Source organism: Porites lutea, chromosome 5 (genome assembly GCF_958299795.1).
Source record: "Porites lutea chromosome 5, jaPorLute2.1, whole genome shotgun sequence".
Lineage (NCBI taxonomy): Eukaryota > Metazoa > Cnidaria > Anthozoa > Scleractinia > Poritidae > Porites > Porites lutea.
The window spans coordinates 41,664,893-41,682,809 of NC_133205.1; the positions used below are offsets into that span (position 1 = coordinate 41,664,893).

Sequence of the window (17,917 nt, forward strand, 5' to 3'; positions counted from 1 at the left end):
TTATGGGTCTTAATCAGCTTATAAAAACACTACACTTGAGACTTGATTGACTCCAAGGCTCTGTGCTCTCATTTAAATACAGAGAGGTAAGTAACATATCCTGATAGACAGATATCGAACAGCATTCAACTAAATAACACACCATGTTTTTGCGGCAGGTTAAAGTGTTTCTCGCTTTTGCCCAGTTTATAACTACATGTTTTTCACTTCCCTTGCGCCAGTTTTATCCTTATGGTGTAAGGAACGGCGACACCGCACTTCTCCCCAACGATGATGGAGGATCTGGAGAAATACACGTTTCTATCCTCTTCCCATATTTCGACCGCAACCATGGTTCCCTTTACGTAAGTACACCCGTCCGGCACCTATCGGGCTTACAAGAAAATGAAGAGAGATGTTAAGAGATAGTAATATTACAAGGGGAGCTCATAGCCATAACGCCTTCCTTGTTAGTCTCGCTTGCGTAAGCGTTTTTCGCCCCGTGGGGGTAGTCCCGTTTATGGGCTATATAGGTATGTTCCGTGCCAAAGGGTATGGTTTTTTAGCCGTTTTGGTCTGAAATAGGGTATCGTTTGTGCACTCTAGTCTTGAATTGGGTATGTTTTTTTAGAAGAATTCGCTACTTCCTCACCATTTGGCGATAAGACCATTTCCCTTTTAATGTTTACACCAACTACCGTGTACGTGCCGTAACAACTTGTCACGCGCTCCGGTCATGCGCCGGGCTCGAGGGCTTCAGGAGTGAAAAAGGTATCAAATTTTTGATACGGAAAATCACAGATTTTGGTCTGAACTAAGGTAAGGGTTTCAGGAAGCCTGCCGCACATCCACACCCAAATTTTCTGCAAGTATTCCCCTTCCCCCTCGGGCTTTTTCGTCGTATTTAGGACACAAATCGGGTGTAGCCTGCATGAGTTGCAGCTGGCTACGCACTCGTCTATACAGAAGGTTTAGAGTGTCTGCGACGCAGGCAAATCGGGGGTCATTGTGCCAGGCGTTCCTTGAGGAGACGTTAGAAACCGGGATAAGAATGGTTGCGTGATCAAAGCCACGCATGTTTTGCGACGAAAGCTTAGGAAAGATTAAATTTAGAGCTTTTCCGAAATGTGTCGGTCCACGAATTCTATCACTTGAAAGCGTTGATTACTTTGGAACAAGTGAACACTACTGAGTGGTCGGCAGAAAAAAAGAATCTTAATTAGCAAAATTGCGATGTTCGGGTGTTGTAAACTTTCATTGTATGCAAATGTCTTATGATGGGGATGCGATTTATTTCGGCGATGATTGAAATGATGTGCAATGTAAATCACTTTTATGGTCTCTGGTAGTGATGTAATTTCTCTGGAATCGAGGCCCTTGAATTTTAGTGTATTCGATTCACGCGTCAGCCTGCGACCGGAGAGGTATTTCTTGTCGTCGCTAACACGCGTACTAAATCAATTCAGAAACAAATAAAAAGTATCGACGTCGATAAAGTAGGAAGTAAAAAACCCTTAGCAATTAAATCATGTTTCTTTTAGAATCAATGGCCTGCTCATTTCTCGATTTAATCTCCAAGCAGGCGAGACTGAATGTACCCTGGGTTGCAGAGGAAATTTTTTTCTTATCGATACTGATGGTTCGGACCTCTGGAGCCAGGGTAGACTGAACGCCGTTGTAAGCGCGTTCTTGTTAATTAAGTGATACGTGACTTCTAGATTTCCTTTTCCCTTTTCCTGTTTTTTTGTTTTTTGTTTTTTGTTTTTGTTTTTCGTTTTCTCTAATTATAGGAAGAGACAAAAAATAACCAAAAGCTGTAGCAACCAAGATGTTTGACTAGATGTGGCGCTTGCCCGCTTGTCACCATTTTGAGCTAAAATACAAAAATAATAAGGGGGAACGAGGAAGTTGGAGGGGCTTCCAGACCCGTCCTAGATAAATGCCGTAGTGCTAGCCTTCTTGGCGACGGCCGATCTTGCTTCGTGTAGGGTCTGAATGGTTGTGACTATGGCTCTAATATTTTCTGGTTGCATCCTGAATTCTTAGACAACGACATTTTGCGCTAACTGTCCAACCAAAGCCTTTAAAACTCAATTATTTTGACAGGATGGACATCAAAAATTTATCGTGTCTTTGAATGCACGATTTTGTAATATGGATAAAACTAGCATCGATCGTGGTCAAACGAACCCGGAACTGGAACAATGGGTTGGGTTTCAAAGGAATTAAAAGATTACTTATATTTGAAGTTGACCGGTCATGCTAAGACAATTTTTAGGGAACGTGAGTTTCTTCCTGAAAGGTCATTTTCCCTACATCGTGGAATTTTACGACACTTTTAGCTATGAATCAATATACCCGGATTATTTCTAAGTATATTTATTTATCCGTATCTAAGAAGAAATTTGACTGTTCAAATCATCTCACTCACGCTTTCCACTCCAGTTCATTTTTATATAAACATTCACGCGTCTCCGTCTCTGTTTTTGCATGTAAGCTAGCAACTTCGAATGATTATGACCGAAAAACCGAAAGGCCTAAAACAATTTTCCTATATATTAGGAACCTCAGGAAGCTACGATAGCAATTAGCTAGCTAATAAATTTCAAAGAATACTTGATTTTTTTTTCTCCCATGAAGATCCTTTTTGTTGGGAAAGACAGATTCTCGGTGGCACACATTGTTGTTGTTCACATTCACTGTTTTACTGTTTATTTCCTCCATCTATCGACACTTTTGTATTGACTCTTGCTTTGTGACTGAACTTCATCTGTCTTGATCTTTGTTGTTTATTAAGGTAAACACAAATGGAGTCGTGTCATTCCTAGTGGCAGTGAGTCAATTCACTCCTGATCCCTTCCCACTTGGTGATCAACGGCGCCTCATCTCCCCTTTCTGGGGCGATGTGGACACAAGAAATGGAGGTGTTGTGTCTTACAGAGAAAGTACAGATACTGCTTTGTTACAGAGAGCAACTAAAGACATTCGACGCGCTTTCGTACGTCATCAAAAATTCACGGCAACGTGGATTTTTATAGCTACCTGGGACAGAGTCGCATTTTACGGAGCAAGCGGGCTTATGCAGAACAAGGTATGGATTAGGGAGTAAATGGAGCGTGCTCTGCTTCAGGTCTTATCAGGGAGGAATGGTCGGGCTTTAATTTTCCTCGATTCAACAAATTTATAGATTTCACTGTTTATCGTAGGAGCTTTCAAAACTACTAAGCATCAAAAAGGCAAGAAAGACCGTTTCTTGATCAGTGCGGATGGTACGATCAGTACACTAAAAATGCAATATTTTGTTTTACGCTTTAGGCGAACACCTTTCAAGCTGTATTGGTCACCAATGGACGCCATTCCTTTGTAATATTCAATTACAATCGGATTATGTGGACAACAGGAACAGCCAGTGGAGGAAATAGCCAAGGTTTGGGTGGCACGCCTGCTCAGGTGAACAAATTAACAAGGCCTAGAATACAAACTAGCTAGTTCACCTCAGACTGATTTTTAAATGTCAGTATCCTAAATTACAAGGACACGCCAAATACATTATCAGTTAGAAAAGACTTTCACCTCTAGCAAATCTTCAATTTGACCAAAGTAACTTCAGCAAAATGCAAAATAAGCAGTCGCCAAATTAAGAACAGCACACCAGGCAGACATGACAAAATTTCTAGCCCGTGTAAAATATCTGCCTTCTCCGTGGGCTTATCCAAGGTTGCCGAGCAGGAAGCACGGACGAACATGGCCAGGCAGCCGAAAATGAGCGAGAAGAGTGCGTGACAAATGATGGAAACGGGCCAGAGTCCCGGGGGGGGGAGGGCCAGAGTACGAGCGGGGAAAGCTGCTATATCCTCCGCCGAAAATCTGTGAATTCAGTTTAAAATGTTCAAATTGTCCAGGTATAATGCTTTTGAGGATTCTATTAGCTGCTCGAAAGGTCGTATGAACGCTAAAGGAACGGACATAACCGCAGACCGGTTAGATCGAGATTGTAAGTCTGATCTGATAAGGGGCTACTTTCAATGTGTTGTTAATTATGCTATATTCATTTTAATTTACGATCGATAACTTTCTAAATTACAGCCTGTGTAGCTGGCGGTTTTGTTGGTTAGTGCGCGCTAACAAGCGCTGGCCTTTTTCGTCTTTCCCAAGCGCAGCTTTGTGGCTCGTTCTCCCACGAGCTATCCTCACGAAATCACCAGCTACTCAAATGTACTGCGCTCCCCCAAATTAATTCTGTAATAGTTTCCCTACACTGCCTCTATACACGAACTTCATCGATGGTGCTATTGGCGTGAAAGATTTACTAGTCTTGCTGCACAGACTCTCCCTACATGCTTATAAAACCAACCTACGTTAATCCATCCTGTGCGTGTGCCGGGACATAGTAGTCAGATTCCCTCTTAGAGATTCCGATGCGGATAAGGCTTTGAATGTTAACGTTATAGGCCGGTTTCAACGCTGGAGATGGGATCAGATTCTTCCAAATTAATGGTTCAAGAACAGGAGACGTTGTCAATCTTCCATCCACTTCTAATGTAGCTGTTCCAGGACAGTGGATGTTCCGAACTGATGAGGCCAGTGTTGAAGCTGGAGGATGTAATACTAAAGGTATACTTCTATTTTAACAAATTCTATTGACTTTCCTTCACGTTTTTGATATATACCCTCAAAGCCTATCCACTGAAATTTCTCCTACTCCTGATGTTCTTCAAGAACAGGGTAATAAGGTAAAAATAGAAGTGAACAGATGGACATTGTGTTTATTAAATCACTAATGCATATGTTGGTATCAAACCCCTAGCCAAACCCAAACCCCTAGCCTGCGTCGCAAACGTAATTTATCCCTGATTAGAAACGTCTGCGAAGCCGCTGAGAGCCTTATTCTGGGCCCCACGACGGACTAACGAATTCTGAATTTCCCTTCAACGTGATTAACAAATGGACAATGGCTCTTTTAACCTGAGGCCAATCGATCAAGGCGCGTGCTCAAATCCGGGTACACAGGTGGGGTCCCAAAACTAGATTTTCGGCGTTGTTTAGACTTGGCCTGTATACACTCAGACGTTGTTTCCTCTTTCCTTTCGAAAATCGAGGAGCGGACGAGCGAAGCTAATTCGCTAGAGCTAACCCGGAGCCCACCCTCAAGCGCAAGCGATCAATAAATTCCCCGCGGGTTTTTTTTCTCATACACGCTCTCGACGAAAAATAAAGCTTCTGTTAACCAGGGTTTAGTTTCTTGTGGCGCAGGCTACAAACCTCAAGCCACCTCGAGTGCCGGCTGTGTCCTCTACACTGAGAATCTCTATCATTATTTTTATCACTAATAACAATTTATTAATTAATCATTAGGTTCTCTAACTATCTCCCCTCGATCTGGGATAATGCTGGGGGGTACGAACTTGAAAATGAGTGGACCTTGTTTCAAGCAGAAAGATGACATAGTTGTGCAGTTCGACAACAGTATTAACATCAACGCCACGTTCGGAACGGAAATTCAGTCTTCCGTTACTGCGCCTGTTCTTAATAGAACAGGAAGAGTACCGATTAAATTGTCAGTCGATGGTGGAAATTCTTTTCAACACAATGGAGTTTACACATCAGGTATTTTCCTCTCACATCTTATATTTTAAGCAAAGTAATATCAATTATTATAATTATTATTATTATTATTCCTCCATTCATTCAAATAATCCTACGTTTGTGATTGCTCAAATAATCCACTTACTAATTCTGCTTAAGAAGCTAATATTGACCAAATTTGGAAGACGTTTGCCGTATTCGGTGAAATGACGACATTTGCGCAGGATATCTCCAGAAAAAGTTGAGTATCCGTAGTACTACATAAGCAATCCACTGATTGTTTCTTAATTATTCACCAATCATTGTTCATACCATTTTGTCACCAATAGTAGACTAAGGAACGGATTACATGATCCGGCTGGATTGCATTGGCCCGTCAAATCAGTTTGTTTCTTATTTCTAATCTCAAGAACAATAAAAATTCCAGCGAGCAAATGACACAGGCGTACCTGTGATTGATTAGAAGGAAAAACAACTATGAGGAGTATGCACCCATTTGTGGTACGCCCAATGTAAAGATCTCCCCCTTTTGGGAGTAACTTTTCAGGGTGATTCAAATGATTCCAAACGACATGTGACACCAATCTCTGTTAACCACTTTTCTATATCGTTCGAGACAGTTCCTGATGCACCAAATATGATTGGCACCACAGTTACTTTGCGCAATTTCCAGATCCTTTTTAACTCCCGCTTCAGGTCCTGGTAGTTCTCAATTTTCTCTTTCTCTTTGTCTTTCACTTGAATGTCAAAACGGACAAGCAACATCAATAATCAGGCATTTGTGTTTTATTGTTATTATTATTACTATTATGATTGGGGTTTTCCCGTTAATCAGTATTTTATGATAGCAGTTACACTACGATCTTCCGCCATGCTATCTTTCCCTTGATTTAGTCCCCATGGATCGATACACTCCGGGGGTACAACGACAGTACGGAGAAGAATGGGAAGAGGGATCGCCAGTTGATATCAATTGGGATGCCGAAAGCATCGGAAGCACTAGCGAACAAGTAACGATCGATCTGGCGCGTTATAAAATGGGCAACGATGAAGTTCCAGAACTGGAAAGTTTCCACACAGTTGTGAACTCCCAGTTGAATACTGGCCAAGGTCAGTTTGTCGTCACAAAAGGACAGGGAGACGGGTAAGTTATAAAGTTTAATGGTCACTCATTATATTAATTTTGTTCTTATCCAATTGCTTGACTTGCAAAGATACGTGTACTTGTCTACAAATATTTCTGCATACTTGCTAACTTGGGTCCATCAATCCAGACCTATTCATGTTCCTAATGATCAGAGACAATCGAACCGATCTCATCTACCTAAAGTGCTAAAAAAATAATTTAAAAAGTTCACAGTGTGGTGTTTCAGGCCTCTATGACTTCTTGAAAGTTCTGGAAACTCATTTAAACCGGAATTTCCATCGTGGTCTCTTTGAAATTATAAAACGAAATACCATCGATTCGTCTTTGGGAGCTTTTTACGCAACTGCCTTTTTTCTTTCTTTCTTTCCGAAGTGGGCCTTTTCCTAGCAGTCTGACATTTGCACAAACGTGTTTTTTACTTTTAATAAGATGTCTGAAAAATGAGAAAAAAGTTAAATGTACAATCTATTTTTTAGCTGATGCGTTTAACCTCAAAACAGTAGTTACCAGGCAATCACAAATCCCTCTGAAATAAGGGCGTATAAGCCCTATTTTCTGACAATATCTCCAAACTTGTTTGTTAACCTGTAATTTATTCTGTGTTACAAGACATAGCTAATTATCTTCCATGAATTGGCAAAAAATTTCTTTTATAGCATAGGAATCCAGTAAACTATTTCCAGAAAAGACGAACGTTGTCTGACAAAAATCCGGTGGATAGTTTTTTTCTTTTATCTCTTGAATCTATACGAAGGGGAAAAACAAATATCACTTACATGCCAAAACTCACGATAGGCCCTTGAATATAACCTTAAGATATTTTTTTCCACCTTCTGTTACCGTTTGACACAGTTCTTTTTTCGCTAAAATGCTCTTCGTGGCTACTTCTTTAAATCCAGATACATGTGCACCTATGGATGAAGAGCTGCAATTTGTGCGCGGATGCTCTTACAATTCGTTTCGAGGCCCCAATTACAACAGTTTTATTCGCTAACGTGCCCTAGAATCATCAGTTTTATTATGACAAGAGGCACATCCCAAGCAATAATTCTTTTTACTAGGAATGCATATCGAAAATGGGTATAACGCCTGGCCGAACTTTGCAAGAGAGTAATAGCAAGAGCAAGGGTTTGAATCCTCTTCATTGTGGATGTTTATTTTTCTTCAGTGGTTTTGTCTAGGATAGTATACATTTTCCCCTGTAATGTCCGACGGCTTTAGGAAATAACTGTCTAAGATTTCTAAAAAAAGATATCATTACTGCATGAGTACACTGAGACTCGTCAAGATCAGGCGTCTTCGTTTTACACTTTGGCCCATGACAAATATATCATATTGCCTTTTTAAAGCCAGAAATTCAGCGTATAGGTTTAAAGTAGTTTAGGTTGTGCCAACATACAGTCGAGAGTCTACGGGTTCCAGATTTCAGATTCCTTTTCATGTTTCAGCAACATCGACGATCGTTATGTAAACCTTGTTCGGGTATCAAGGAAACAGGGTGGAAGCAGTGTTTCTCGGGCCCAGTGGCTGTGGAGTGATTTGTTTTCCTGGAAAAATGCCCCATGGGCCATCAGGAGGTGCAAAGTTTGGTATGAGCAAGAACCCAATCCAGAAGAATTCAGAGGTAGTTTTAGCTAGATGCAAGTGTGCGGCTAATTAATTTTTGTTTATGTGATGTTCTGGATCGGTATGAATTTATGTCCTGCGTGTTTTCTATTTTTATCTATTTTTATTTTATTTTGTTTTATTAACGACCGTGTTCGCCTAGTATGTACATTATTGTCGGTAACATTTGTTTTACGTTGTTTTCCTTAGTAATATGTTCTTCCTGTCGGTAACTGCGATCCATATGCGACCACCTGCCATAAGCGACTACTTGTCCAAAATACCGAACTATTTTCAGTAAATAATCCCAGCTATGTTCACTGCATGTACCGTACGCCATGAGGTGTTGCTAGTATTTTATTGTGTAAAATTTAAATTCTGAGTCTTTGAATGCGTAGATCAGGTGTTAGAGACAGAGCTGTGACCGATCTATCCCCTGAAGAAGCCCCTCTGTTTCAAGGTTTCGACTGTACCAGGCGACCTCCTCTCGTAAGCGAATGGTACCTGGCCTCTTGGGTGGAACCTTCCGGGGGCCTAGACTGTATATTAAAAAGTCATTAAGTCATTTGTTTTGCCTTTATAGCTGATCCCAGCATGGAACCCTGCCCAAGAAGCTTAACCCAGGCCATGGCTGATCGCGGGCGTTTTATGTCTGATGAAGAGTGTAATCCGTCCAATCGAGAGGGCTGTTCTCGATTCCACGATGGCGCCGTTCAGTGCTTCAAAATGATTAGACCCAGGTAACCTTACTTAGAGAGACCTCCTTTCTAGAAATCAATAACGAACTTGTTATTACACTCACTATTTTGAAAGTTTGCTTTAGCACCTGTTACTACAGCTCTGCGAGTAAAGGTTTCTTTCCGGGATGGCTTTTAGCACTAACACATAGTCATTGTCCAATTAATTTCGCGACTGAGAGCAACGTGAACGACTCGGTAAATGCTAAAAGCCATGCCACAAAGAAACTCTTATCGCAGGGTATTACTACAGTTATCACCGGCCTCAGCAAGTAAAAAGAGGAGAAAAGGTCACTTTGTAATGCATTGTTCAATAAAATTACTTCGCATGCCTTTTCATATCAAGATAAAATAATGGCAGAATAGATAAAGTTTGTTAGCCCAGTTGCTCCGTTAAGCGTAAACTTAGGCAAAGGTTAAAATTATAACCTCTGGCGCAGTTTTGGCTAACCCTCTAACAGTCCCTTTTTTGGCCGTTTTTTTTTGGTAAATTATTTTTAAAAAAAATAGCCCAAAAAATTAGGAAAAAGAAATTAGGAAAAGACTGATTATCACTTGTAGTAAAATTCTGTCGGTAAATTCTGTCTTTACCACTTTTCTCCATAGCTCCAAAGGGGCTGGTCAGCAGTGTTGCTATAACAACTTTGGCAACTTAATGATGGGCAAACCCAACGCAGGTTCTCTTGATCGATTTCATCCGAATGCTGGTCTTCCTGTGCTATCGCACTTCTTCCACGACTTAGTGCCATACCAGGACTGTTGTCGGTTGTCTGATAGTTGCGACAAATATTTTGAGAAGCGCCCATCAGATGACGGATCACAGTACCAAGCTCCAAGGCCTGGTATGTAAACTAGCTCAAAACAGTTACTTTATTTATTCTGACCAATCCACAAATCAAGAGAAGAGTAATGTTAGAAAAAGGTTAAAATACCAAATGATTGTTTTGGAACACCAACATGGTCGCCGTTTTATTGTTTAGGGACCAACATGGCAGACGCTCAATAAATCACCCGAATAGGCTACTTTCACAAACTTCCAGAATTCATTTCGTTTTTGGTTTCTGAATTAATTTTGTCAATCCTGCTTAGGTTTAAAAAACGATAACCCTTATTTGCACAAAAAAACATCAAACTGAAGGATTCAGGTAGTTATAGTAAAATGACGTCATCACGCAATTGTTCTATTGTGATGAAAATGCATTTGTCCAAATAAAGACGATCCAATCACAACTCGAAGCACCCATAAAAATAACTGCCCAGGAAAACGAAGAATATATGCATTAACGGCAACAATAGCACGCACAAACAAATTGATGACAATTAAGATCAAACAGACGCTTTTCTATCTTTAAATTGATGATAATTTTGTCTACGCATATATAGGGGTCAGTTTGGAATTTTTTATGTGATACAGATAAAAAGAACACAGAAATACTGTTCGAACTAGCAACAAAAAAAGACCAAACCACTCTCGCTCACTGTTAGATTTATGACTTGGCATTCAGAGATCACTCTGATCATTAGGCAAAAAGTGATAATTTCTTAATACCATGAAATCATTGTTTTGCGTTGATTTCTGCCTTTTTTCTTTAATATACAGCCAAGATTTCTTTCAATCAAAAATGACTCAATTAGTTTGGAGGCCTTGGTTTAACCATAGTTATTAAAGTGGAATGGTTATGAAACCCGTTAGACTTCTCTGTTATTTATTGTTTTTGTTACCAATTTTTGGACCTGACCGTACACAACCTTCAATAGCATTCCTATCATTATATTTTGAACTTACCGACCAATAGAAACATCGCATTAATTTGCTCAGTCACAATTTGTGAACATAAAGCAAAGGATTGTGCACGGTCAGGGAACTAATAATTTGGATGAGAATTTCTGGATTATTTTTCAAATGTTTTTAATGTATACAAATTAACGGGCGATGTTTAAATTTATGGAAAATTATAAAATATTGGATTGGGGGGTTTTTTGATTGAAGATAAAACAAAAATATGAAGTGGATAATTAGTAGCCAATGACCAGATAGTCCACCACCACAACAAGGTGCCTCTGATCTCATTAGTGGACTAACTGGTTTATGTGTATACCTTTTCTACACTAATTTATTTCCTTGCCAAATCAACATCATCCCCCCTCCCCCCTCCCAAACAAAATAAAAACAAGAATGTACCTTTTAATCTTAGTTGACAAGATCACTGTGAAAATGACATATTCAGTAACTGCATGATAAATTCTGTTTTTAATCACTGCCAGCTACTGGATTTGGTGACCCCCACATGGTGACGCTAGATGGAACTCCCTTCACTTTTAATGGCCACGGCGAATACTCCATTTTAAAGGTTAGAGGTGTAAACTTTACACTACAGGGACGGATGGAGCCTCTGGTTAATGACGATGGGTCTCAAACAGATGCTACTGTTTATACGGCGTTTGCAGCCAAGGAATCTGGATCAGATACAGTACAGGTTAGAGATTAAATAATCCATGAATCACGACACTTCAAGGATACTGGAGTAAATCTAGAAGGCGTTTTCCTTTAACATGTAATTTTATCTTTTTCCGCCTGTTTGCGAAGACAAAATGGTGACCATCCGTCAATCGGTTTTAAAATTCTGTACTATCAGTTAACTGTACAGTAGAGTACAGACTTGTAATTTTGTACCAGGAGTAATCAAATTTAGTTTTCCGCAAAAACTGACAACGATAGAATGACTGGACAAAATGCAACCGACGATTCGACCAAAAAAAAACGACTGTTATAATTGTGACAAAGACGGATCGAAAAGAAACCATTGCGTTTGGAGACCTCATAGCCAATAACACCACGGCTCAATTGACAGGCGACCAATAACATCGCGACTTACGTGACCAACCGGACCAATAATTTACCAGAGCTTTTCTTACCATACTCGTAACACAACTCACTTTGGCTCTAAAGATGACTACCACACGCACGAATAAAGGTTGTCATGCACTCTGTGTCACCGACTGTCCTATTCAGGACTACACTCATTATTATTTACCATAATGATTCTATTTCAATAATACGCTATTTGCACGATGGCGTCATTTTACTACTACGACCAGAATTCTTTTGGGTTTTCTTTTCATATTTAAATTTGGTAATCCCAGTGAGGTTTAAATAACGAAAGCCCTAATTTGCACAAAAAAGCAAAACCCTGAAGGATTCTGGTCATAGTAGTAAAATGACGCCATCATGCAAATGGCCTATTTATTTCAGCTACAGTAGAACCTCTCCCTTGAAACACTTCTATTCAAGGGTCACCTCCATTCAGGGGGCACAAAATTTTTTCACCAAAAAATGTTCACTAATCTTTGTATCTATTACTTCTAGTGAAGGGACACCTATATTCTGAGGAAAGGCACACTTTTTCCCGAAACCCGGGGTTAACCTCCATTCAGGGGACACCTAAGCACTCAGAAAGTGCCGGACTGACCACAAAGAGGGTTAATATTTCTAATTGCGCACTTATCACAATTATGGAAACTTTCACAAAGAAACTGACTAATTCTCGACGTAATTCACTTTTGTGAATCCACCATATAATTTTGTAGAGATAAATTAATAATGGTTTTTATGTTGTATTTCTTGGTTAATTCTTGACTACCTCAGCCCAACCTCTCTTCAGGGGACACCTTTATTCAAGGGACACTTGACTCGGTCCCTAGGGTGTCCCCTGAATAGAGGTTCCACGGTACTTATAAATCATTTTATCCGAGAAAAAATGTTCCGACCTGACCAATAGCAGTTTTCTTAACAATGACTGAATACCAATAAGGACACACTGAATCAATGAAAATTTGTTCTATATCTTTAAAAATTATTCCTCGAGCCCGAATGGGCTCTGAGTCAATAGCCCATGAGGCCGAAGGCCGAATAGGCTATTGGCTCAGAGGCCATGAGGACGAGAGGAATAATTGTTTTAGTAAAATCCAACTAGTTGGTCAAAAATATCGAGACAAAACAACTTTAGCTGACTAAAGCTAGATTTTAATCGTTTATTGCCGCCAAAAAGCCGGCGCTTTTCGCTACTAGTGGGCTATAACATATAGCCTAGTAGTAGCTCAACCAATCACAACGCAGCATTGATAATAGACCACTAGTTGGATTTTACTAAAATGCATGATTCGAGTTAAAAGTAGCCGCACGTTCTTGCTTACCAAAAAATAGAACTTCAGGCTACTCCTAGCTAGTTTTCATTTAATGGGAAGCTAGTATCCAGTAGCCTGCGCTTTGATGCCATATCCAAGTCTATTTATCCATCCCTTGCATGTAGATTCACTTAAATGGCCGAGGATTGGTCGATGTTTTGGTGAATGGAGAAATTGTTGATTTTGACGAGTTATCCCTCTGGGAATTCAACGGTGTGTCAGTGTTGCAGTACGTCAACACATCCAAGTACTCGGCCATCTTTCATTCTGGGATCTCGGTAACTGTAGAAGGTCAAACAGAACTGCTTGGTCTTGTGACGTTAGTACCAACCATGTTTAAAGGTAAGGTGCTGAATGTTATTAAGGCTGAAAAGCCCCTTATTCTCTAAGTATCTATTCCCTTTGTGAAAATCTAGGTTTTGTTATACATAAAGAAAACGTTATTTAAGCGGATATATCAGCATTAAACACAAGATACCAGAATTGACTGAAACATTCAAATAAGTGATAAATATAAACTGTGGTAGAAAGCAATGGAAAAAAGGCCAAAACGTCCTAAAACAAGCAAGCATAGGCATAACTAATAAGATTCCGACACGCTGACCACTTACCCTGCGAGAAGAGGCTACACTTTCACGATATGTTCTGAGTGGATTTCAGAAATATCTTTAAAGAGATCTTGAGTACTGTTAAATGTGATTCCAAGGGTCCGAAATATTAAGCCTGTTTACCTTATAAGAAGGCTAACTAGGGAAAATGCAGGTTCTTAGTCGCGGGTAGGTATTACAATTGTGAGTTCACCGGCATGCTAATGCTGAAAAGGGTATACTCTGACCAAAAAGGTAAGAGTAATCATAGGAACAATTTAGCTTTTACACAAATATTCGCATGAAAACGACTTGATCTAAAATATATTGTAAAAAAATGGGATACACTTTTTTTTTCAGGGAACACAAGCGGACTTCTTGGTTACTGGGACGACAGCCAAGAATTAGAATATCTTAAGCCCGATGGCACGTTTCTGAGTACGAATTCAAGCTTCAAAGAAATTCACAGGAACTTTGGACAGCTTTGTAATTATTATTTCCTCTTGATTCTTTAAAACAACGAATTCAATTTAAGGACATTTGTGCCCATAATTTCTGCATATCCTTAATGCGCTTATTATTCACTGTAATATCACCAATGAAGTGAGAAACTCACTGATCCGAGTTGGTGGTCTGTACTGTAAGTGAGCGACCAAACCAAGTTTTGCTTTTGGATCTTGTTTAGAATATAAATATTCTTCAGATAAGGTGTGTTAGAATTAGAAATTTAACTGCATAATATTTTTTTTTGGTAAAAAACGTAACCTGTTATTACCTTTGCCCAATATTTAGCAATAAAATGAGGTGCCGATGAATTAGAAAGGTTCTGCCATTTTAAGAAAAAGGGCGGGAAAAATCTTTGATGGGTGAAGAGAGAGGCAGCAACCTCCTCTTTCCGTTGGTAAGTCCAAAAGTTTATTACGCAAGGCCTTTTGGATCAATAGTTAAATAATTAACGGGTCGCCAGTTTGTGGTCTTTTTATTTACCTCTTTTCCCGTCTACTTGTTTATAGGGGTGACGACAGCAGCTGAGTCCCTGTTTACGTATGAACAAGGCAAAAGCCATGCAACTTACCACCATCCAAACTATCAGCCGATATTTGCAGACAGTCAAAAACTGGTGTTTTCGAATAAATCTCTGGAAAAAGATGCCAAGGACGTTTGTGGAGACAATTTTCAATGTATGTTTGATATTTACACGACCAAGAAGGTGACCATTGGGAAAGCAAGTAAAGAAACTGTGGAACAGTTTGTCGCTGTCATTAATGATACCGTTAAACCAGGTATGATTTAACATCTTGATGATTGTTAGAACTGCACAGAAATTGAAGGGAGCTGTTTACAGGTGAAGGTGTCTTGGACGAAAGCTGATAACTTGTCACTGATGAAGAGCCAATAGTTCACTAAATACTTTCGCCTTTACTGACGGAGAGAAAGTCCTTGACGATTTGACGACAAAAATGTATCGGGACAACTTAGCGCACTACCCTAGCCCTCTTAAAAGGAAACATAAGAAAGATTTTTTTTAATAAGTCAATGAAATCGTTCGAGAGATAAACATGCTACCGTCGAGAGTCAGTACTGAGATGTTACCCGTCGTTCTCCAACCCTGTTTTTCAATCGTCAAATACAAAACCAAGCAGGTGTTCGTTACAGATAAAATGATGTGCAAGTCAGTATAAGTGACGTGGTTATTAATTCTTCGCTTTTTGCATATTGATGGCGGTGTGGTGTGCGGTCTGTTTGTAAATGGCTACGCCAGTTAGTTGAGTTCTGACTAATGGTCGCAAGTCAGGGCTTGAAAGCCGTGGTCACGGGTCCGACGTTGCGGCCGCAGGTCCCATTAGTTGCACTTAGTAGTGACCGACTCGAAAGCCTAAGCTCCTTTTGTCACTGTGCGTACACTTTACCTTTGATGTTATCGTAATGTGTTGTTTAATGTTTTGCTTTATTTTGTAATGTATTGTAATTTTTGTAGTAATGTCTTAAAATAGTGCAAAAAGATAAAAAATCTGAAAAATCTGAAATCTATTCGTGGTACTTTGAGACAATTGTTTCGAATAAAATATAAGTAAGAGTAATCATTATTTGCAGGTTAGATAAAAGTCATATACGTTAAGAAAAGTCTTGCAATAGGTTCAAAAACCTTCTCTTTTGAAGAAATAATTAGAGGGTCAGGGTTTTTTTTCTCACTGCACAGACGTCATCGTTATTTCGTGGCATGAAAACAGGTGTTAAACAACTCAAGCTTAAAGAAAATAAGTAACTACTCGCAGTCTTGGACGGTCGCTGATATACATTCTTCCTTTTCAGCTTGTGTACCGTTGAACTCTGAGCTAACAGATGGCATCGTGTTCAGAAATGATACGGAATATGGCATAGATTACATGTTTGTTTGCAATAGAGGATTTGTCTTGAACGGTTCAAGTCTCGTGATTTGTAAAGACGGTGTTTACAATGGTTCAGCCCCGGAATGTCTTCCAAAAGGTGAGTAAGTTATTAAATAAATTGTTTACCTAAATTTTTCATGAGAGAACTGAGAGCTCTGCTCGGCTCTGCGGACAACCGCTTAAACTGACACCCATGTATAACAGACACTTTCGTTTGTCCCGACGAAAAGCTCAAAAATTTTCTCTAAAATTAACTTGCTAATACGGACAAAAGATGATAAGGACAACGGACAATTTTGTGTCCCGAGTTCGCCACCATCTCTCATATATTGTTAACCCTGCTTCACGGACGTTGGTTATAGGCGCACTGTCTATTTTTAAAGTCACATTAATTTTATGTGCTAGTTGTAGACATTGCACTCTGTGCAAATAATGACAGAATTATAGGGGTTTAGGCGATTTTATCATCGGAAAAAACAGTGACAAAGATGCGTGACATGTTTGATTTCGATCAGTCCGTCTTTCTTGCAGTGTTTGACCCTTTTACTGTAGTCCTTTAATAAAGTTTTCACCCTTTGGTTGCTCGGGTTTCACTAGCAGGGTGCGAGTCCCGGCAAGCGCCTGATTTTTTTCAGGCTTTCTTATCACAACTCAAAGTTGGCGTATCTAACTGCGATGAGGTTGAAATTTCTTTATTAATTTTTTTTTTCAAATAATGAAGACTTATGAACATTTCCTTATGCAGAGTGTTCTCCGCCTTTATCAAGTTATCTGGCCAACGGTCACGTCCAAGGAAGCGGCCGCGTTTATCGTTCGAATTATAACTTTACCTGCAACAGCGGCTACGTCCTTTTTGGTGATGATTACATCACCTGTACAGAAAACGGAACCTGGAATGGCACATCTCCTGTATGTGTAAGAGGTAATGAAAACTTACTTATGACAGTTTTGTCTGAAAGGAGAGATTATATCAAATAAAAGCGATTTCCGAATCAAGAATCAAGCGTTAAATTTATGACAAACTAGTTTTGGGGGGCAAAATTTTTGGCTAATCTTACACATTGGATCTCTAACGCATGACTTTAACGCTTGAGCAGGATCAAGTAGTCCTCATACAACAAAGGTCAGATAAATCATCCAATCAGTTTGTTGCTTAAAGAACCAATCACTAGTTGGATTCTGTTTGCTACATGAAGAGCAGACTCAAGCTTAGTTTACGACACTAGCTGTCTTGCTGAGCTCTTGTTAACAGCTATATACCTAACCAACTGACGAAGGATCCAATATTTGGTTCCGAAACCGGTCTTGCAGTAATAGCTTAAAGCAGAGTGTTACGTTCTTCTTAGAACTTATCCATGAAATACTTACAATCTGGTACCAAGTAGATCAGTGTCATTTTGCCTACACCGCGGGAAGCTTGGTTCCTCACCTAAAACTATGCGGTCTTTTGACTCAAACATGCACAAGCATATTCCCAACCAGCTAACGATTGCAGCTTAATGGAAGGAAAGCTTTCCATAGCCACAACTCTTTAGTCCTATTCGATACCCTTCAATGACAACGCAATCGTAAGAAATTTCTATCCTAAGAAATTTCACTCTTCGAAGCTTTTCAAAGATTTGCGGCCAACTTGAAAGGAATTTGCATATGATCACCTTATTTGATTACAGAACCGCGCTCGACCTATAGTCAAGCATATCA

At 39.7% G+C, this 17,917-nt stretch overlaps 1 protein-coding gene across 1 annotated transcript; it reads left to right on the plus strand.

Annotated features, from left to right (window-relative positions):
* The first annotated feature begins 96 nt into the window (after nucleotides 1–96).
* LOC140938402 (sushi domain-containing protein 2-like) lies at nucleotides 97–17,209 on the plus strand. The gene is made up of 16 exons (XM_073387888.1): nucleotides 97–344; nucleotides 2,777–3,070; nucleotides 3,295–3,429; nucleotides 4,431–4,593; nucleotides 5,335–5,586; nucleotides 6,084–6,217; nucleotides 6,417–6,709; nucleotides 8,161–8,336; nucleotides 8,901–9,057; nucleotides 9,661–9,896; nucleotides 11,320–11,531; nucleotides 13,365–13,581; nucleotides 14,187–14,312; nucleotides 14,840–15,109; nucleotides 16,140–16,313; nucleotides 16,962–17,209. Exons 1-16 carry the CDS (start codon nucleotides 144–146, stop codon nucleotides 17,192–17,194), a joined length of 3,273 nt encoding a protein of 1,090 aa, XP_073243989.1. The 5' UTR covers nucleotides 97–143; the 3' UTR covers nucleotides 17,195–17,209.
* The last annotated feature ends 708 nt before the right edge of the window (nucleotides 17,210–17,917 follow it).